This window comes from Ammodytes marinus (genome assembly GCF_949987685.1).
Source record: "Ammodytes marinus genome assembly, chromosome: 15".
Classification (NCBI taxonomy): Eukaryota; Metazoa; Chordata; class Actinopteri; order Uranoscopiformes; family Ammodytidae; genus Ammodytes; species Ammodytes marinus.
The window spans coordinates 14,257,227-14,279,630 of NC_137219.1; the positions used below are offsets into that span (position 1 = coordinate 14,257,227).

General features: G+C 38.7%; 1 protein-coding gene across 1 annotated transcript; it reads right to left on the reverse strand.

The window, feature by feature from the left end:
* Positions 1-115: 115 nt before the first annotated feature.
* On the reverse strand, positions 116-20,824 carry ppm1aa (protein phosphatase, Mg2+/Mn2+ dependent, 1Aa). Its single transcript, XM_080043071.1, has 6 exons — positions 20,496-20,824; positions 18,715-19,568; positions 18,481-18,598; positions 14,692-14,803; positions 14,510-14,567; positions 116-5,145 (listed from the first exon to the last, which is right to left on the reverse strand). The coding sequence occupies exons 2-6, from the start codon at positions 19,549-19,551 to the stop codon at positions 5,116-5,118; spliced, it is 1,155 nt and encodes a 384-aa protein (XP_079899197.1). The 5' UTR covers positions 19,552-19,568; positions 20,496-20,824; the 3' UTR covers positions 116-5,115.
* Positions 20,825-22,404: the final 1,580 nt, after the last annotated feature.

Genomic DNA, 22,404 nt, shown 5'->3' on the forward strand with positions numbered 1-22,404 from the left:
CTTTCAGCCCTTGCCATTACATTTTTCATTATATAATGTAGCTTTCCCTGAAATAACAGCAATTATGTTTCACTTGTGCAACAGGCCCAAACATATAAAGTGATGAAATGAGAGGTACAAGATGACAACCCATTTATTTAGTAATACATTCTGCAAACTAGAAATTTTATTCAAACTTCAAAGGCTAAAAAAATTAAAGAAAGGAGGGAAAGAAGGGGGAAATGTATGGAGCAGGGAAAAAATGCATCAATTCACAAGCAAGGAATGCAATTTGTTCAACACATATAGTACAATTTAGTTCAGGGAACAAAGCATTTTTAAACAATTTCTTTTTTTCTGCCATTCCTTTGGAGCTAGAACATAATACAAAATATACAGTTATTGAACTTTGTAAAATCACTCACATAGGCCTCTGAGAAGCATTTGAATCAACAGCAACAATATTTATCTACAGCACTCTAAAGCTATTCTTGAATGGAACCATAACTATAGCAGACATGAATGTATGTATGCACATATTGAATGCTTACGAGGTTACCATGTTAAAACACTTGCATTTGTTAGAAGTATGACATCACCTGCAGTGGAAAGTTAAATAAGCTTTCAAAACCGAGATTCAATAACATGGGAAGAAAAAGAAAAAAAAGCATAAAAACCACCAATGGTTGAAAAGTTGTACCTTGTGACAACCAGGACCAAGTCACTTTGTTGATAGCTTAAGTACCCTTAAACACGGGGACAGATTAATCTAGAAGATAGTGATGCCAGCAGCATCACTCCTCCTCATAGTGTTTGTACTTTAGGGGGCAACATGAGATTGGGTAAGGCAAATCGGTGAGCTTATTAATGAGCTTAAAAGGGTCAGCATAGTGAGGCTAAGGTCGCCCTGTCAGGAGACAAATAAACCGCCACTTCTGAGGGTCACACAGTTAACGCAACAAAGGAGGTACATCAATAAGTACAAGAGAGCAAAAGCATTTAAAATCTCTACCAACTTCTGCCAGGCAGTCCTCCGTACGTACAAGAATATACAGGATGCATTCCAGGCAACCAAAGGTAACTCTGTAAATAGCTATTTAATCTTTTTTCAACGATAACAGTTCTTAAACAAAAACAAAGCTAATTATACAGATGATCAGTGCATATGACAATTGTCATTTAGTCACACCTATTTTTCTCACACATCTTACACCCTGAACTCTCGATACAATTCTAGATTTGAGCTAATTGAGAATCACACAAGTTAAATAACACAGGTGAGCATTGGGGTCAGCTTATATGACAAGGCAAATAGTGTCCCTAGTTACTAGAATAAGTTGTCATTTGCAGGGGCCACTTAAAGCTTGATTACTTGTTTAGTCAACATCAGCACAATTCAATCAAATACTGCACATGAGCACAGGGTAATCCTATTCAAATACATCAGTGTTCATTGGTTCTAGGTAGGGTGGGGTTGTTTTCATTAATGTCTCTCCACGTGAACTGGTTTCTGAACAGTTTGGATCTACATTAAACAAGAAAACAGCATTTACTATAAATGTTATGAGGTATTTCAGTTCATGAAAACTTTAAAACAAGTAGAATAGATGTTTTTTTATGTTTTTTTGTTCTTTTTTTGGAGGTGTTTTTACAATTGGGAGTAAAAGGTGGAAAGTGTAATGGAAACTTTCCATAAACTAAACACCCAGATATGACTCTCGATATCTGCACACATTACAACTACAGCAATTTGATTTTAAAAGCAAATTTTTCCCTTCTGTGGAAATGGGTTATTATATGGCATCATTTAAGGGCCACATTTTGAATTGTAACATTTCTGGAAAGTCCAGGGGCGTAGGGGGTATCAGTGGCCTTCAGAGGCAATGAAATATTGTTTGTTCCTTTTTAAACATGAAGAAAGATTGAAATGTTGCTTTAAAAGTCATCACCACCTACCAGGTTTGCAAGACGCAGCTGGGTGCTAAAAGGTGTTCAATAAGACAGACATTTAATGTACTCACTTAATGAATAAGCAATTTAGCGCAAAATAAAACAGCTAACAAATCCTGCCTAGTGAAAAAAAAAGCCATTTTCATACACACTAATACGTTATTTTCTCTAACACACTAAGTCAATTGATGTGTGTTCAATAGTAGGTACACAAGTATTGGTGGTAGAAATACAAAACTGCAAATTCAAACCAAAAAGACGTGAATTAAATAACATTTAGTTTCAATTTAGTTTTTTGCTTTTTTATGGGAAGAAATAAAAACAATAAGAAAACATCCACATTTTCATGCAAACACACAACAAAATAAATGTTCCTATTCAACATGTTTACAGTCTTGAGTCAGCAACACTTTGACAGGGGATCTGCTGAATTATGTTCTTATTCATGCCACTTATTGACTGACTGCTGTTCAAAAGTTCCCTATAGAGTTTCCACTGTAAAACCAGTTAGGCTAACATTCAAACTTTTACCAAAATGCATTTCACGTGTCTTTAAGGCCTAACGCACATGTGTAATGCTATTGAATACCTCACATAAACCTGTACTCTTTACATCAGCTTATCGTCTTTTATTGGTTTATTAACAACACTTTAATGCCACATTTCCATGACACAAACTGTTGATACACATTACGGCCCCCTGCAGGCAGCAGAAGGGTGTTTCATGTCACCCGGCCTGTAGGTTCATGCTTGTAGAGCAAATACCTTCTCATTAAAACATTTCTCTATAGCACTACCGGTGGCCAAAACATCCACAGTGTGTCTTTAAGTAAAAAATTTCACATTAAAGTAACCATCGATTTTAATTGCTTTTTATGAATTTTACAGGATTATAGCTAATGTCTAGATTATATTGTCCATTTGATAGATTTAGCATTTACAAAAATGTAGTGGTCTTTGGCCTCTTGCCACAAAAGCATATTCAGAAAGCAGCTACTTCAGGATTATAGTTAAAGTCTGTTAAAGATTAAAGATTTAATAATACGTCACCATAAACCTAAATGCAGTGAAATTGTTAGGATTGTCATTTTAATAAATGAATTACAAATTTAGTAAATTATTGTTTCTTATGAAAAGAAACTGTTCGAACCCTCCTAATAGATTGGAGAGAAACATTTGTTTCTTTCCAAAAACACACAAACTGAACTAACCATTTCAAGACAAACCAGAATAACATTTTGTCCATGGCAAAAACTAACTCAAGCGACATGATTTATTCCTTGAAAGTTTAAGTCAAAATATATACATACATATCCAACAATGCAATTTTAGATAATAGAACATTTTTGCAGAAAATAAAATTGAAATAAAACCATTTCTCTTCAGAAACACATCTGCTGTTTGTGAGTTGAATACAGATTAAGTCAGTGACTATGTTTTCAGAGGGAGAACATATACCAAACAATAACAACCCATAGATTATACACATTAGCAGCAAACTGTATTGTGCTCTGGGTTGTGGTGCCGGGTTTTGAGCAAAGCAAACTTGATGGTACTAAGAAGGTGCTATACAACCATGAGAACTAATTGCAGTTAGCGGATTTGTTCTTGGTTTGAATGTCAAAATTAAAAAACTGATCCTTAAAAGTTTTAGAGTCAACAATTTCTCCAATCATCAAACAGGTCATTTAATTTTATCTAAAATAGTCAGTGCTTAAACTGTGCACATTAGTCAAATTGTCAGCTTTGAAGGTAGAGGCTAAAAATCTATCTGTACCACAAAGAAAAAAAAAACTTGGCATAGGCTGTCATAAAGCTGAAACAAGTGATTTTAAATCATATGGCACCCACAGAGGGAACTGGTAACAATGTTTGCTTAGAAACTGAAACCTGACTAGCTGCAAAGCATTGTACACTATTGGTAAATTGAACTACTTGTGTAATCTCAGGTTACAGTATAGATAGCTTGAAGTTGTTCAAATAGCGTAACATGTAAACTCTGTTATCCAAAGCTTTTTGGAATTAGAAGTAGTGAAAGCCTATGTTGGGTTGATATGAAACGCTTGCTAAAATAAAAAGGGTAAGCATTGGGAGAGCTATTTCCTTCAACTCCAGCCTGGTCTGCTGTCTTAACCACCTTAGAATATTTAAATTAGAGTTGCACATACAGATCTGCCTTTACACCAACAGACTTGCGCACATACATACAAATAAGCACCCACGCACGCTTGCAAGTATCTATTTGCACTGACAAAAGGTGTTAACAGGGGTCTCTTTTCCTCAAATGCCTCGAAGAAATAAAAAAATTTAAATAAAAAGATTAGTTTTCACTTCACACTTCCAAAATGACTGAGAAACACTTTGCCATTATTATTTGAGCATGTACAGAAAAACCACTTACAAAAATAAAATACGATAAAAAAGCACAGGGGAAAAAAATTCGGATTTAAATGGTTTGATATAGAGAGCTTACTGTGCTGTCAACTATACAATTTACCCGTTTCTTGGAGCATAAACTAACTGAAAAAATAAAATGAAAAAATATTTAAGTAAAGTAAAAGCGCAGAGAGTTTGTGCCTGGAGGACAAGCAGAAATATTCACTGAATAGACATTTGTTACAATTCCAGAAGAGCAGGAAAAGGCAGATAGTGCATAAAAGGTTCTCTTTTTCATTTCTTTCATTTTTTAACTTAAAATCAAACTGCATTAAATACAGGCTGTTTGTACAGGACAATTGCACTTCACAAAAACAGAAATATACAAACACACAAGGAAATGTGAATCAAATTAATTACAGCAACAACAACAAAAAATACATAACAAAATCTTACTAATTAGCTGATTATTAACAAAAAGAAAGAAGACCTTGTCGACTCGCTTTTTATGGATTTTCTTTAGAGGTGAGTATTAAGGTGGGTGAAAATAAAGGGGAGACAATACAGTGGGGATCCTGAACTCCAGAGTGGACTGGTGCTGCACTATTCCAGGTTTGTGTGCATGCAACTCCTCTTCTTCCTCTTCCTCCTCCTCCTCTTCTTACTCCTCCTCCTCGTCCCATGAAATTCCCTTCTTAGAAACCAAAAGCTCAGCTTGACGGAGAGACAAACTGCTGAGCTGAGCTGCAGTGGGTCTTGAGAGGATGGTGGTTTGTAAACTCTATGCTGTGTTAGTGGTAGAAGGTTGTGTTACCACATGTCGTCTGTGGACGCCGAGTCCTTGATAAGAGAGAAGAGGAAGGAAAAACCCTTCAGACTCTGGGAAATCAACCACCACCAGATCCCTATCAAGAGCTGGACAGGTTCAAACATGTATGGTACAAAATCATCCAGGAGTGAATGGAGATACCTTGGTAGTAACACCATTATCCTCCCCAACATATTTGATGCAATTGTAGATACATTACAAATAATTTAGAGATGAAGTAATACAAAATAAATAAATGCTCTCATTTTCAATTGCTTCCTGAACAAATGCACTTCCCGCCAGCAAGCGCTTAGGCTCTGGCGTCGTAAAAACACTACTGCTTATGTCGAAAGGGGATGCTAGAATCAACAGAGACAGAGTTCCTCGTAGCCACTTTAAGGCCTTCTTATTATTGGGATTGTTTAAGGTTTGTAGGGAAGTGTCTATTTTTAGAAACTCCTATTGAAAAATAATATCTAATTTGCCATAGTTGCTAAATAAATTTGGATACAAGTGAATTAAATGGAATGGAAAAAAATATATTACAAGCTCACGTATTAAAATTGTTCAGACTGATTGTTTGAGGCAAACCTTATGACCTTTCACTGCCAGTTTAATATAGTAATTAATCATCCTTTGTGTTGGAACAGTACATGTGAACATGAGCAAATACTCATAATAATGACTGCCAAAAGTGTTGCAACTGCCAATTTTTGCCTGGCACCGCCCGCCTACGTACTTCCGCTCAATTTCCCTTCAGTATCAGTCAGGGTCTGCGGTATATTCGTGGGTTTTCTCCACCAGATTTTTTGGAGGTCCAATCAGCGAGAGTGGCAACAGAGAGAGTGGCTGAGAACAATGACGTTGAGTGTCAGTTGTAGTCAGAAGCCGGGCATGACATACGTCACAACCAAACATTATGCAATTGGTTGGAAGATCCAATAGTTTTAAACTTCAACAGTCACCCGCCTTCAAGTGAGGTAAGGTTTGTCAATTGAGCGATTCCAGACCCTCGGTACAAATTAAATTAAGTACGATGGTCTGGTAGGACCAGGCTATGCCATTTTAGCACTTCCTGCAGAATACATCACTAATAGTCATGTTTAAAGCCACTATGAGTAACATTTAAATATCTTTTAAACAGCCTCATGTTTCCTCTGATAATCATAAATTACCTTTAACAGCAAAGATCATCAGAGCAAAGAAAGACGTTTTTATTAGGGCTGTCAAATTAACACGTTCATTTCGATTAATTAATCACAGAAAAATTAACGCGATTAAAAAAATTAACGCAGATTAATCGCACTTCTATAATGCCCTTTGACCCGGTGCAAAAGTGGTGCGGAGCTGCACCATGGACATATGAGCTGCACCTGTAGCTTGCCGGCCCGGGCGCGCGGTTAAAAGGGAGAAAAGTGAAGAGAGAAGCAGGGGAAAGAGGGCGACTCGAGGGCTCTATGGACGGTTTATGCGATGCTTCGGGCAAATAAGCATGAAGGTAGGAAGACATCTTACTTTATTCTCCGCAGTGTCCGTGCATTATTGATTTAGTGGGTGCAGTAGGCCTATCTCTCAATCTTATTTTGTTTGCTAGCTGTCTCGCATTTAAACGGACACCCGACCCATGTGTGTGTGTGTGTGTGTGTGTGTGTGTGTGTGTGTCATTATTTTTGCCTATGAGTACGAAAATGGTGAATGAATCGGCATAGGCTATGCCGATTCATCGGTGGCAGTGCAGCGCTGTCTGTTGTGGGAGATGGAAAGTCGTAATTTAGTCTGCTTGTTTTTTTGAGAAAATTCGGCGCTAGTTTATGTATAAAGCTGGCTGAAGGGAGGAGACAGAAGTTAGAAAACAGCTTTACGACAGCTGGCGTAGTAAAAATACTACCGCTTTTGTCCGAAGGGGCCGCCAACTGACAAAGTTACTCGTAGTGGCTTTAAATCATGATTGACTAGTAAATGGTATGACAAATTTGAATATGCTTCAGATCTCTACTAAGCAGCATCGATGTAGAGGTAGAAATAGTTTTTTTTGTCACTGATGCATAGTATTTAGATTTTTCATACTGATTATATACTTTATATATTGTATAACAATCTTCTATGAGCTATGATGACGGCATGCTCGACAGAAGCTAAGCTTGAGAAGGGAAAAGTTTCACAAACAGACAAATGTCACTAACCACTCTCACGGAGCCGAAAAGAGTCCGGTGCCCTCACACTTCAACACACGGACATGCACTATATTGCGTCCTAATCATTTGACACTCGCACGGCCGGCGCACGCTAGAAAACAGCTTTACGACAGCTGGCGTCGTAAAAATACTACCGCTTTTGTCCAAAGGGGCCACCAACTGACTCGTAGTGGCTTTAACAGCAAATCCTAAATTTCAGTAAATATGATATTTGAATGGGTCACTATCAGTTCTATTTAATATGATCAAATTCCCATCCTTTCACCATTGTTAAAAATCTGCAATCCTTTAAGGGAGCCTGGCTGTACAGTGCAAACATTCTGGCAAAAATGCAAGTGAAAAATAAGACATAATTTTTGACAGTCAATTTTCGCCAAGGGCACAACATTTTCTTTTGGACAGATCTGAGTTGATATATTTAATTAGTTGTCAGGTGGTATTTTGAGTGTGCACTGGGCAGCTGTGTTATTTTGATAAAGATATGCTTTGGGATTGGCCTTGGTACCCATTATCAAAGGACTTTTGAATATGCGAGTTGTGACTTCACCTAGACACAATGAGTGAACTGTCTGCAACCAGCTTGGCTGCTAGTCGACAGACCAGTTCCAGAAGCTCACTCATTCAGAATCAATGTCAGTTCTGTCTCAGTTAAGTCTAAAATAATCCAAATAAAGAGGAAATAAACATATTTTTAAGCCAATTTAAGACAGTTAAATAAATACCAATGGAATTGTAACTCGGTCCGTGAAAATAATTTTCCACTTTGTTCCATTTGTCATTTGACTATTTAGCTACCTATTTAATTTAATTTTAGTATTTATTAACCTACCTAAAACGTTAGGAATTGTTAAACTTTTCATATACATTTCATTCTTATTCAAAAAGAAAACATTACATTTTAATTCTTTATACCAAAATACTAGTACAAGGATGGAGTAGTTAACCTCCATACTAAAGTTGATTGTGGTTTTGTCAAAGTAACACATTTAATCTTTTAAGAAAAACATCTTTAGTTTCTTAAACTGCTATGATTTCAATGTAAAAGGAATTGTCACAATCATTAATAAGGCCTTCGGACTAATAGTTTCCCCTACTATACAAACAAAAAAAACTGCCAATGTGTAATTTCGCTATGCAAGAGATTCAAAACAGAGGTAATTCCAAATACCCACCAGAGTCTACAAGGTTTGTCAGAGAGAAAATAACACAAAAGAAACAGAAAAAGTGTTCATCTGGGCCAACTACCACTGTATGTAGTAATTTTGTTCTTGACTACATGTATTAATCCACCTCTGACATTTTTTGTATTTTGTGGTGCTACAGCATGAATTTATGATCGTGAATTTCTTATCATACATCAAATTTTTTTCTTCTTCAGAAGGTTTCCCATCAATGTGAAAGTTTTCTCTGAAGAATAAGGGGCTAGAATGTGCTGGATGGATACTACCAGTGAAGGATATAAGACTATTCCTACAGGGTTATACTTTAATAAAATAAAAAACTGCATATACTTTATTAAAGCGATTCAGACTGGGTAACAGAGGAGAGCTATACACTCACCGGCCACTTTATTAGGTACAGCTGTTAATTTTCTTGTTAACACGTATAACTTATCAGCCAATCACATAAAAAGCAACTCAATGCATTTAGGCATGTAGACCTGGACAGGACAACTTATTGACGTTAAAACCAAGCATCAGAATGGGAAAGAAAGGGGGATTAAGTGACTTTATACATAGCAATGTTGATGTGCCAGAAGGGCTGGTCTGAGTATTTCAGAAACTGCTGATCTACTGGGATTTTCACACACAACCATCTCTAGGGCTTACAGAGAATGGCCAGAAAAAGAAAAAATATCCAGTGAGCGGCATTTGTGTGGCCGAAAATGCCTTGTTGATGTCAGAGGTCAGAGGAGGATGGGCATACTGGTTCAAGATGATAGAAAAGCAACAGTAACTCAAATAACCACTCGTTACAACAAGGGTATGCAGAATACCATCTCTGAACGCTAAAAAGCAACCAACCTTGAAGCAGATGGGCTACAGCAGCAGAAGACCCCATCGGGTGCTACTCCTGTCAGCTAAAAACAGGAAACTGAGGCTTCAATATGCACAGGCTCACCAAAATTGGACAATCAAAGATGCCCTCTACCATGCCATGTTAAAAGTCACTTAAATCCTCTTTCTTCTGCATTCTGATTAGGGGTGGGAAAAATAATCGATTCTCCGATGCATCGCGATTCTCTCTCGAACGATTCCGAATCGATTCAGAAAAGTTAATAATCGATTTATAAAAAATAAATAAATAAATAAATTCAATACTAGTATTTCCTGCGCCACAGCGCATGGACACCACACAAGTGCGAGTTGTTAAAAGTGGCGACAAAAGTGCTGAGAGCAGCAAACCCATATGACCTGCACTGGCTTTGTGTCTGTTTACGTTTTTGTATGAGAGCTGAATTCCAAGCCATACTTTTTGCACAATGTGTTGAGATGACATAGAAAATAATAGAATAGAAATCCTATAGAAACATGATTTACATGAGTAGAAAGAAAATTAAAGTGAATCAGTTTTACATACTTCCATATTGTGTTTAAATGCAAGCTGCATTGATTATTGCACTGTTCATAGAAAGTCATATTTGTTTTTGTTTAGTTTTTTTAGATTTTTTTTTTGGCATTTTCATGCTTTTTATTGATAGTGTAGAGACAGAGCCGAAATGGGGCAGAGAGGGGAGTGACATGCAGAGAACAACTGCGGGCCGGAACCGAACCCGGGTCCGCTGCTGGCCGAGGCCCATGGGGGGGGACCCTACCAACTGAGCCAAGGGCGCCCCCCTGAAAGTCATATTTGTGACAAGAAAAGCTTTTTCTCTAAAACAATATTAGAGAAGGCAATTCATCTGTTGATTGTATTTAATGATCATCACAAAAGTAGGAAGTGATTAGCAAACTCTGAGTAGCAAACTCAGATGTATAAATATATTTTAGAAAATCACACAAGGGTATGTACTTTAAAAAAAAAAAAAATGCATCGGGATGCATTGAGAATCGATTTTGAATTGAACCGTTGACCTCTGAATCGGATCGAATCGTGAGGTGCCAAGAGATTCCCACCCCTAATTCTGATGCTCTGTTTTAACTTCAGCATGTTGTCTTGACCACATCTACATGCCTAAATGCACGGAGTTGCTGCCATGTGATAGGAAGATTAACTTTTTGTTTTTATAAGCAATTGAACAGGTGTACCTAATAAAGTGGCCGGTGAGTGAGTGTGTGTGTGTTTTGGGAGTCGTTCCTCCAATGCTTATTTCAGATTGTGAGTGGACCTGCACTATACGCCTGTGTGTGGTTGCTATGGCGCTGCTGCAGCCAAGGCTCCAGTCCAAAATGAATGACTGGCGGCTGTTACTAACGTTCATGAAGCGTTTGGTTTGAACGCAGGGTTACAAGTAGTCCTATTGCAAATTTCTTTTCTGTTCTTTCACCGGTAGTCCCAGAGTCACACACGGAAGACACTACCAGTGAAGGCAGCACAGTGGGGCTAGGAAGCGCAATGTTCCGATTTCCGCTTCAAAATAAGTAAAAATGTACTTTAAAGCTGCAGTTGAGAGTTTTTTTACTGTAATATTTGGCAAAACTGTCATAATAGCCATTCAGCTATATGTAGGTGAAGTGGTCTGAAAATATTTTTTTATCACTTTGCTCCCCCCTGCCTCTGTGTGCTGCCCCCCAAAATTGCCACCGCTCATGTTAATTTTGACCAATCAGAGCGAGGTCAGATTCTCCATTCTTATTGGCTGTGGGACCTTGGCAACGACGTTGATGCGTCAGTTGCGTGAGCGTTCACGACCCTAGCAGTCTGACACTAGCCTACTGTTTGGTACAAAGCTACTACGGCGGACAGCGAGTAGCAATGTCTTCACAAACGAACCCTCAATTTACCATTCCCAGTATATTAACAACTAACACCGCTAAGACAGCAAAAAAACGAGGAAAGACGAATATTGAAAAGTTAACTGCTGAAAGGGAGACGGAGAGAGCTTGAAAAAAAGTACACCGGCCATGTCTTCTTGCCCTATCACATCAAGACCTCTCTGACCGCGACCTCGCGACTTTTCTTTTCAAAACAGCGACAAGCGACAAATCTAGCTTTTTTTCTGGTGTTATTGGTGACTTTTTTCGCCAAAGCAAGTATCATCTCTTCTCAACGAGCAGCGGGAGCACTGACACGCAGCCCGCTCTGACCGCAGCTGGGAGGGGCTGCTGCGCGAGGACCGGGCCGTCTGTCAGTGCTCTGTGACGGGGGACGGGCCAGGAGGCTCCCGCTGCTCGTTGAGAAGCGTTAAAAGTGATATTTGCTTCGGCGAAAAAGTCACCAATTACACCAGAAAAAAAGCTAGATTTGTCGTTTGTCGCTGTTTTAAAAAAAAAGTCGCCATGGGGGCTCAAAAGTAGCTAAATATAGCGACAAAATTGCTAAGTTGGCAACACTGCCCGAGCAGCCCCTCCCAGCTGCGGTCAGAGCAGGAGCATTAGTAGGAGATACACACACACACACCTCTCCGCTCTGTTGCAATTAGTTTGCTATCTTGCCTGGCTGTTACAGCTACTTTTGTTAGGCCTACCAGCACACTTACAATGATTTTAAGCTAACATACATGTCTGTGATTAAAATGTATGCTCAATATGTACGTATGTAGTTATCATTACTAATGTTTAAGCACCTCGGAATCGGACATGGTGTTTGTCTCCTGTCAATGTAACTGAATTCACATGAACGCGCGTAGCTGTCGCTCAGAGGGAGGAGCTACAGCAGGTAGAGCGTTGGGAAAACAGCCGTTGGGATCCCAACGGCTGAAATTATCAACTGCAGCTTTAAGTATTGCCAGTTAAATGCTTTTAATGTGATGTTACGCTGAAGGAAATGTTCAGTTTGAATTAACAGTAACTTAACTTTGAGCTACATGTATTGTTTGTGGTGTTGTAGGGTTTTCTAACATTACTAGTTTTTGCAACAGCATGTGAAGAAACTACAATGTTTGTTAAGATAAAATTAAAGTTAATCTTGCGATAAATACACACACACACACCAAAAAGGCTGCATGGCATAATATTTGTTGTTTGAAAAGAAGGTAAGTGAAGACTGAAAGGCACAAAGAGTCCAAACTCAGCCAACTGGTGGGAACAACTAAATACTGACAGAATGTTTGTGCTTTAAAAAGACTAACAGTGCACTAGGGGTGTAAGACTTCTGTGACATCACAATAAGCAATTTACAAGTAGATTATAATGGCATTAATTACTTTGTGAGGCACAAAAAGTGTATCTAAACAAAAAGAAAAACAAAACTTAGCCGCATTCCCTCCCTTCAAATGAGAAAACAAGTGGACAATATCCAGATGTGCGAAAGATTATAAAGATGTGTCGTAGAAGATCCTAAATTGTAAATGCTGCCAGTTGTGGTTCAAATGACTACTCACTGAAAAGGTTAAACACAGTTACAAATACTCGAAGAGTTGCTTTGAATACGTTTGCAAAAATCAAAACCCAATTTTTACTTTCTCCATTTAATGCTTTGTGTAGACTGGCAGCGATTGGTATTCAGGTTGCACCACATTATACAGAGAAAGTCAAGAAGCAAACAACTAATCTCACAGATAGCTCAATGTGTGAAAATAATTCAAAAAGTCCATCTTTATACAAACATTAAATAATTAAAACAAAAAAATAAATGTTTAACTGTCAAGGTCAAGATGACATGCACAATTAAAATGCAGCTGACCCACTGAACTTAGCTGAGGAAAATTGAAAAGCAGAATATCTGAGTGGACAAGGGTGACAGCTTTGAAGTCTGTTTTTGTACAACAAATGATGAGCAATGTTCATTCTAAACCAGTAAATGAAAGTATGTAAGTTATTATTTCATCTCCACACAGAATACAAGACAATTTCACATATCAGCTCCTGTCTTTGATTTACCGAGCGCTAATAAGTGAAAACAGTGTGGTTAAAAACAGACTCTTTGGCACAGGACCCGCAAGGCAATTGTGGCCTTTGTCAAAATTAAACCAAGTTATGCAGTTTAACTAGGACTATTTGTGTCCAGCCAGACAGAAAACTTGTCAAATTACAGCAACATGATGGTGTTTTGATAAATGTTCTTGTTTTCTACGCAGATAAAACTAGACAGCAGGCAAAGAGACAACCTGGATAGGTCACTTTGTCTTCACAGAGTCAATTGAAAATAATTTTCTTCAGGCTTAATTTTGAGTTAATTACACTTAAAGGAATACTTCACCCATACGAAACAGGCGTTCTATCATTATAAAATCACTATCATAATATAATGAATGAGGTTTTTCTTCCCTCTGTCTTCCCTCGGCCCAGCTGTCCTGTTAATCCTACTGTGATGTCACAGTAAGGAAAATGTAGGCATAGACATAAAACACTCTTTCTGCCTTTTCTCAGGCTAGGATGAACCAATTAAATTTGCACATTTATACTAAATAGGATCTCAGAATTCAATACACCTTCATATTCACACCGGTGAAGTAGGTTTTTAAAGAGGACCTATGATACTTTGACTTTTATGACCTATAAACGTTGTTATAATGATTTATAGTCATGTGTAACCATACTAGAGTATCAAATAATTACGTACATGCATTTCGACTGGGGTGGCTATGCAGAGCACTAAACACTATGGCAGCCGGTCGAGCCGAACTCGTTCAAATTTCCGGATTGTTTCTGTCACGCTCGGGTCGTTTCTGTCATGTTTCCATGTATGGTAATGCTGCCGCTCAGGCAAGCTCCGGCTGCATGCCCCCACCTTCCTGAAAATGTCCCGCCGCTGGAAGGAAGGTAACCAATCACAACGGAGTGGGGTTTGCAGCAGGGGGGAAGGGGCGGAGAAGCTCAAAGCAGTGTGTAGAGAGAGACTGCTGTGCTCGCTAGGGTAAGAGGAAGAGTGTCCCGAAAATCTACATAGTTTTTTGTGATGTGATTCGTGTCAGGTTGCTCTATAGCAGTTTTTAACAAGAAATGAAGACCAGAAAAGTAGTATAATAGGATCTCTTTAACATGTATGCCTCCCATCGTGTTGAATACCAATGACATGCAACAAGTCACACTTCAAAAAGCACGCCTACTTTAAGCCAAGCACAACTATAGGGAGTTAAAAGACGAGCTTGTATACTTACTGTGTCATCACTTCGGTAGGGGTTGAGTTTGTTATAGACTGCTTCAACAACACTTCGTCTGAACAGAAGAAAAAGACAAATATTTGATTAGTTTGAATTCAAACAAGAAAGGAGAAAAAGACAACCAGTGATTTAACTGACATCACATCCAGAAACAAAGACTATCTGCAAAGCCAACTTACTTGCTTGCCAGCTCTCCGCCTGGAGGGAGGTTAGGGATGCTCTCAGATGCTAGCGTTCGCATAACATGGACCAAATCTGGGACACCTTCATCCCCTTGCTTTTTGATAATCTCTGTTGGAAAACCAAATTGTAAAAGTTTTTTTTTTTGGTTGAGAAATATTATGGTAAACCTCCCTTACTATAAGAAGGATTTGGCTTTGTTAATATCAAAGTTTTACTATTATCAATATAGCTCTTTGTAGAAACACTCTCTTTCTCTGATGTAATAGAGAAAAAGTAATAAGATACCTATCCATGTACACAGAAAAGTTAAGTGTACCTTTAATTCATCATCATTACAATAAGGTTTTTCTTTGTACACATCACATCTAAAGATTTGATTTGATTTGAATATTTTATTATTGTGTCATGCATTAGCATGCCCAGCCCACAAGGGCTTACGAGACGCCATTATAAAAACACAGACAGACCAAAAACCAAAAATAGATGCTAAACAATACTAACATTAACGATATAAACCATCCTGACGTTTCAAGCATTGCACATCCTATTTCTAAAGTTGTTTTTCCGCAGAGGAAAGTAATTTGAATAAAGGGTCGGAAATAAGAGATTAGAGGTTGCTGTTTATATTGCTTTGCTTTTGGCTTTTATAGAATTGATTTGACTTCATGGCATGGGTCAGTGCGGCTCAGATCGGGACAGTTCAGTTACGCTAAATCTGGCGTGCGTCTTCACCGCCACCACTACCCTTTAGGTAGGCGGGGTTTATACCGGATGGCGATAGCCGCCACCAGAATATGGGTCAGTGCATCGAACCGTGGAACGACTGTGGTCAAACCAGCTGTCTCCAGTTTTTGCTTGGTCAAACCAGCTGCTTATATATTTATACCCCCCGTATTGCGAGTGTATATGACGGTAAATGCACAGAGATAGCCAGGCTTGGGGTGAGTCAACAGGCACAGCGAGCGAACAGCGCTTGCTGCTGCAGCTATGTGACTCTGGTGACATCATAGCAGCAGGACACAGTGTAGCCCGCTGATTTACTCAATAAAGAGGAAAAACACCACACAAACAGTACTGCGTGCAGACATTTTTCACTTAACACAAGACTTCTAGGGCCCTATGAAATCCGTTTTATTTTTTTCCAAATTCCGTTTTATTTTTTCACAAATTCCGTTTTAATCTCATGACTTCCGTTTTTTGACTATTAACACTCATTTAATAATCAGAACTAGTGTCTAATTAATGCGAACAAATATTCTAACAATTTAATCAGATATAAGACTAAATTTAAAATACATCACAACATTTCACTGTTTTTAGTGCTTCAAATAAAAACAACTAGGCTACATGATTGTAAAACGAAAAACCAGATGTGTTGGTTATAACAGAAAATAAAGCCATTCATTTTGTCCTTTAAGTAAAACATTAAATATTTTTTTTGCATAAATAATAAAGTCCTTATAAACTTTTCAAGAAGCTGGACTAGAGTGAATATTGGACAGGCTTCATAGGTCCATGGCTTTTACATGTGGGACAGCGATTCAACAACCTACAGTCTGTTGTGCGACGGAGAGCTAGTTAACATAGCATCAGCGTTAGCCGACATCACGACAACAGCTGAATAATGTAACACATAAACACAAGTTACACTACATGAAAACAACGGGCTGTTGACGCTAGAGTTATAATTGCGTGTAAGGAAACATTGTTGAGACTGGAATTTATACCGCAGCGGCCGTTCCATAATACAACACTTCCTTTAGCAATGATTGAATATAAGACCTTCCTGTGCTGTGTATCTGCGGGAACGAGTGGCATTAATAACATCAAAACAGTAAACGTTTAACATGATTACGTGCTTTTAGATGCTTTAATCATATGCTGAATGTATAAACAGACCATATTATTAACAATAAATTAAGTTATGTGCATGCCAGAGTTACGTTTATGGATACATTAGTAAGTAATCATTGAATAAACAGATTTGTTAAAGGGGTTTGGCGCCGTGTGTTACATTATCGGTACTGCAGCCAGGCTCTACTTTTCGCGGCAGTATTTTAGTCTTTAGATGTCACCAAACCAAAATTCCTCCCTAGTTCTGCTTTAATTTCAACCGTGTTGTAGGCCTATCCCTTTGCCTTGGAAACTGAATTTCACCAAAATAATGGCGAATTCCGTGACATTCCGTGTTAACAGTACATTCCGTTTTTATTGCGTGATTCCGTCCGCGTTTTCGTTATTGCGGAAAACATAGGGCCATAGACTAGAAAGAAAGAGTAGAAAAACCTTAACCAGAAAATGATTTCAGAGAGTTCAAGTCAACATTGAAATCCAGGTGGCAAGTTTAATTCCAAGATGAAACGGTCACCAATTTGAACACGCAAAGAGTCTCATCCATTGATGCCGTTAACATGTTAATCACTGTGGATTGCTTTTGTAAAAAGATGACTCAAGTTTCTTCTCTATTACGTTACATTTAGGGATGCACCGAAATGAAAATTCTTGGCCGAAACCGAAACCGAATAAAATGAAACAGTTGGCCGAATGGCCGAAACCGAATACCGAAAGAGGCTTTTGCAGCTTTGTTTATTTATTTTGCCACTTCTTTCAACATTGCATACATGAACTCCCAAATGTTCTCCTCTAAACATAGCCTACAACTAAAAATCAACCCAAAATAAATAAACAGTAAAACCTTAAAATCTAAGAGTAAAATTAACATTTTACTAGGAATGTGATTGTGAACCACTCATTGATTTGTACCTTGACTTATATGAGGAAGAATCTACAAAAAGATCGACTTATTGCCATTTTTTTCTTTTCTTTTTTTGCAATGCAGTGCAGGTTGAGTTGCTCTAAAAAACTGCACCACAACTCCCACCGTAATGATCAGACTTCAGAATTTGCATCAAAGCCTAATGATCATAACAATGAGAGGCTTTAAACGATGTCCATGCTTAGGAGGTGATTGTAACTTTTTCGGCTGTAGACTGAAACTAACGGGGGGAGGCGGCTCACTGGACATATATTTAGTTACGCTGTCAGTTTGCCAAGATGGCTCTGTATTCCATGGACATATAAAGAAATGTATTCAGGCTCGAGCAATGCAATCAGATCGCAATGACTTATTTTGCCATTTTTGGTGGCCGAATGTTCGGTGCATCCCTAGTTACATTTACAGTGAATGTCATGTAATATGTTCTACAATATAATAGCCATTTAGCTGAAATATATTTGAAATAAAAATCTTTACACATTAGAGTGTGCCAACACATACTGATTGTCAAGTGGTTAAAACATTTTTTTCAAATGGTTCAAACTAAAATACACAAACCACTGTATACTGCTGCTGATACAGTGCACCCAAAAATGGCCTATACATATACAAGGATACACCTAAGAGGTTAAGTGTGATCTTATTAAAATGCGTTGGACATTTAAGAAACCCCAGCAGTTATGTGTAATTATGCAGATTACAATAACATTTGTAAACCTAGTTTATACTGCTCTAGTTTTTGTAATTTAATATTTTTGTGCTTGGACATCAAGTGAATCATACAAACACAATTGCTTTGTTTTAGACAGGCTTCTGGATGTCTAGACACAACTGTAGCATATATACATTTAAAAATGTTGTTTTCCCATCAGCCTAAATTTTAGAAGGATGCAAACCATTTCAAATCTAATGTAAAAAAACAAGTAAAACATGAAGTTAACATTAAACAAGGAAAAAGCATTCAAAAGAGAAGAAATTACTAACCCCAAATATATTTTTTCTCCCTTACCTTCTACTCTGCCCTCCAGATATTTATCAAGCTCAGCCTCCCGTTTCACTGCTTCTGGAGTTACCTTTGGGGCTCCAGGCAAGCAGATTAACACAACACTCATATTGTCCCGGCTTCCCTGTGAAAAAAAAAACAAAAACAAAAAAAACAATCAGTCGCATGAAAATTAACCATGATACAAAACAGACAAGTGTATAACAACAATTCAATGTGGGTTTTATAGACATGCCATACCTTGTACAAGCAGGTGTCAACAATTTCATTGCTGACTCTTTCCAGATCATCTGTCACCTCTAGCCTTGACCTGACAAAGTCACACAGTTCCTCGTTGGCCATGACATCCCAGATGCCATCACAAGCTAGTACAATGAATTCATCTTCTCCTTCGCTTCTCTCTATTGCATAAACTTCAGGCTCAGGAGACACCAGCTGCTCTGTCGGCCCTTTCCCATGCACACACTTGTAGTCGAAGTCTCCCAAAGCCCGAGATACAGCTAGGGACCCATTCACACGCTGGATCATGACTGAGCCACCGGCATTCTGGATCCTTTCCTTCTCCAGAGGGTTGCTGGGTTTGTGATCCTGTGTGAAGAAGTGAACAGCTCCGCCCCGGCTGAGGAGTCCCCGTGAGTCGCCACAGTTGATAAAGTAGATATGGCTTTGAGAAATCATCACTCCCACTGCAGTGGAGCCACTGCGATCCACACCATGCTTCTTCTCGGAGATGGTTCGCATGTGTTCGTCAATCTGCAGGAATCCTGTGCGGATCCCATTCTTCACACTATCCACGGAGGTGTCCTCCTGCAGAGCTCTCTGGAAGTCTGGGTTGCTGGTGATGTGCTCCAGCAGGTGCTCACAGCAGTACTTTGCCACCTGCGAGCCAGCATGCCCATCATACACGGCAAAGAACGACCAGAGGTCGAGACCATGTGGCAGACCAATTACTGCTGTGTGTGCATCTTCCATCTCTACCCGCCAACCCTGCATGCTACTGAGCCCATACGTAAGGTTGTTACCCTCACCGCGGGAATTATACTTTTCCATCTTTGGTTTGTCCAGAAATGCACCCATTGTGTCCCTCTACGGACCTGAAACACAAATGAAAAGAGAGAAACATATTTAAAAAATACGATATTACAAAATATGGCAGAAAGGTAGTGTTTTAAAATATATACAATAAAATGTTTTGGAAAAAAACAACTGTGATTTATAAAGTTATTATGCAAAGGTATATTGGAAAAATCTGAATAATAGTACCAACAAATATGTAAAGGCCAACTAAATGTAGGGCTGAACAGAGGAACACAATGTTCTATATTAAATGAGTTAAAACAGATATAATCCATCTATTTGTGGCAAAAGATTATAATCTTGGAGTCGAGTTCAGGCTCCCTGCTGTAATCTAAAAATAGTGGACCTGGGTGCACATTTTGGTTACATATTAGGAACAGCGCTGGTGAGGATCAGACTGAAACGCCCTTAGACCACTGGCTGATCAAGATAAACATTAAATCTAATTATATGAATACAATAATTTGACGTTAATCTCTGACCTTTGCATTGCATATCATTTGAACGTATTAGCTAGTGGGGGTAATATAAATTTAAGTCGTTACATGCCTGCAGAGCTAACGTGAGCTAACTGACTTTACCAACCAGTTACTCGTTAACAGTTACTCGATAACCAACAAAAAACTATTTCAGGAGATCTGACAAAACCAACATAACGCCGACGATGTGTTAAGATAATTACACCACGAACCTGCTCAGTAGGATTGATTTTACTGCTGGATTAACAAATTAGCTCCGTAGCAAGTGCAGACCACAACCCAAATAAACAAACAGCTCTCCCTGGTTGCGGGCCTTGACCCTTGTCCCTCACAGCTAACTTTGACAGGCCTCCCTCTGCCATAGCCCTCGGCCTCTGCTAATGTATAATTGCTAAATGCTAACACCGCTAACTGCCAGAGGTTCATGAACAGCTGCTAGCTTACAGAAATATGAGTATGACTTACCAAATAACCGAAATAGCAGTTGACAGCAACGAACGCTGAGACAGTGACACAGAATGACTGACCGCGGTTCAAACTGGAGGCTCACGGTCGAAACTAGGGGGCTTTAGCTAGGCTAGCTAGCCTGTGAGCTAGCAATGAGCAGTCGTCAGTGAAGACTCAAATATAAATGTTGTAAGTGCGAAGGTCCCTCTGTGCGCGTGCCCGAGCGGCATTACATTATCTCAGCCGGCAAATGGACTGTTTCCTAGCGGGTATTTCTTGTAGTTTGATGGGCCGGAGCTTTGTGTGGCCGAGCCAGGGGGAAGCTGAAACGTCTGTCCCAGCCTCTCCACCAGACAGCTTGACAGCTCGCGAGCTAACGTTAGCTTCTGAGGAGCTTCACAGGCGCGAGCCCCTGAACGGCGCAGTGGCTGCGCTGTGTAATTACAACTTCCGGGATCATCACGTCACGCGCACTGGCCCAAAAAAGCCTTTTCCCCATGCACAACAATTGGAAAAGGAGCGGCTGTAGAACGATAAATAGTTTTTTTCAGCGTTACAAACCATATGAAATAACTATTTTTATAATCATAATTTAGTCCATTCCGTCTACTAGCGTTCAGAAATTAAGTATCCCATTCGTGTCGTGTGTGCGGGTGACCAGTATTCAGGTTTTGACCGCGCATGCTCATTACTGGCTCTACCGGAGAAGGACTCCTACGTCCATGGGTCAACAACATGCTTTATGAAGCCCGTGGGATCATGGCGGGGGCTCATGTGTTCTCAGTGAGCAACTTAAATGTGAATGAATGGGGCACCATCTTTAAACGCGGTATCAAGGTCTCTTAAACGTAGGGTGAATTCGGGTAATGTGGGACGATTTTTGCAATTTTGACTTCAGCGACCTATTGCGATAACTATCCAACACATAATCTCAACATATTATACATTTCTGAAATCTGTAGAATGTTTTCTACAACACCAGAAGAAAAAAAATGTAGATATGATACCAAGAAGAGACATGCCACAACTATTAGAGTTCTTTGTGACAAATTAAATATTCGGCCTAAATTTGATAATCTGGGACAGGTGACGTTGTAATCTGGGACAGTTGTATTAGCCTTTAAAAAAAAGCCTAAATCACCGTATTTTCTGCAGTTTAGCCTCACTATCAACAAGTCCTATACAAGCATTGTGGGAAAATGACAAAAAGAAAGCTGAATAAGTCAAATACATTGTACACTTGATGAATTGATCTACCATATGCAATTATTCAAAACATTTTCTTTCAGTCGTAGTCTCTTTTCCTGACATTGTGGGGCCATTGTACTCTGTAGGCCTAATGCATTGAATTTTGTACATTATAGGTCATTTATTTTTATATATTTTATGAGGTAGGCTATTGTATTGTACTTTGCATTAGTAGTTAAGCACTGTAAATGCATATTTTTCCAATTTGGATCATTTAAATGACTGTCCCAGATTACCCAAACCATGCCGTCCCAGATTATCAATCATATTTGATAATCTGGGACAGCAACATAATGGTTGAAAAATAAAAATCTAAAACAAATATTCAACATATTATTGCATATTTTGTTTCTTTAACATATCACAAACATAATTGCCAAAAAAAACAAGAATATGCATTATTTTTGAAAGAGTTATATCCTTAACATTAAATTGATCAGAATCCTATGTCATTGACCAATTCTCGAAATTCTCAGGGGAGCTTCTGTTTGATAAGTGCTCTTCCTCTTCCTGTGACATCCCCCCCATGAAGACATATCATTTCAGTTGCGTGACATTCATACTAATCCTGTAGTATTTTTTTTTTTTTTTAAACTTTGTTAGATAAGGAAATAAACACATTTGACCTTAAGTGTCCCAGATTACCCAATGTCCCAGATTACCCGAATTCACCCTACTC

Excerpts from the sequence above, each read along its gene's own strand:
- ppm1aa (XM_080043071.1), bottom strand. The coding sequence starts at position 19,551 with ATGGGTGCATTTCTGGACAAACCAAAGATGGAAAAGTATAATTCCCGC. Across the intron at positions 14,568-14,691 it reads GGCGGAGAGCTGGCAAGCAA|ACGAAGTGTTGTTGAAGCAG; the intron begins GTAAGTTGGCTT and ends TCTTCTGTTCAG. Across the intron at positions 5,146-14,509 it reads CCTACCGAAGTGATGACACA|GACTCGGCGTCCACAGACGA; the intron begins GTAAGTATACAA and ends TCTCTTATCAAG.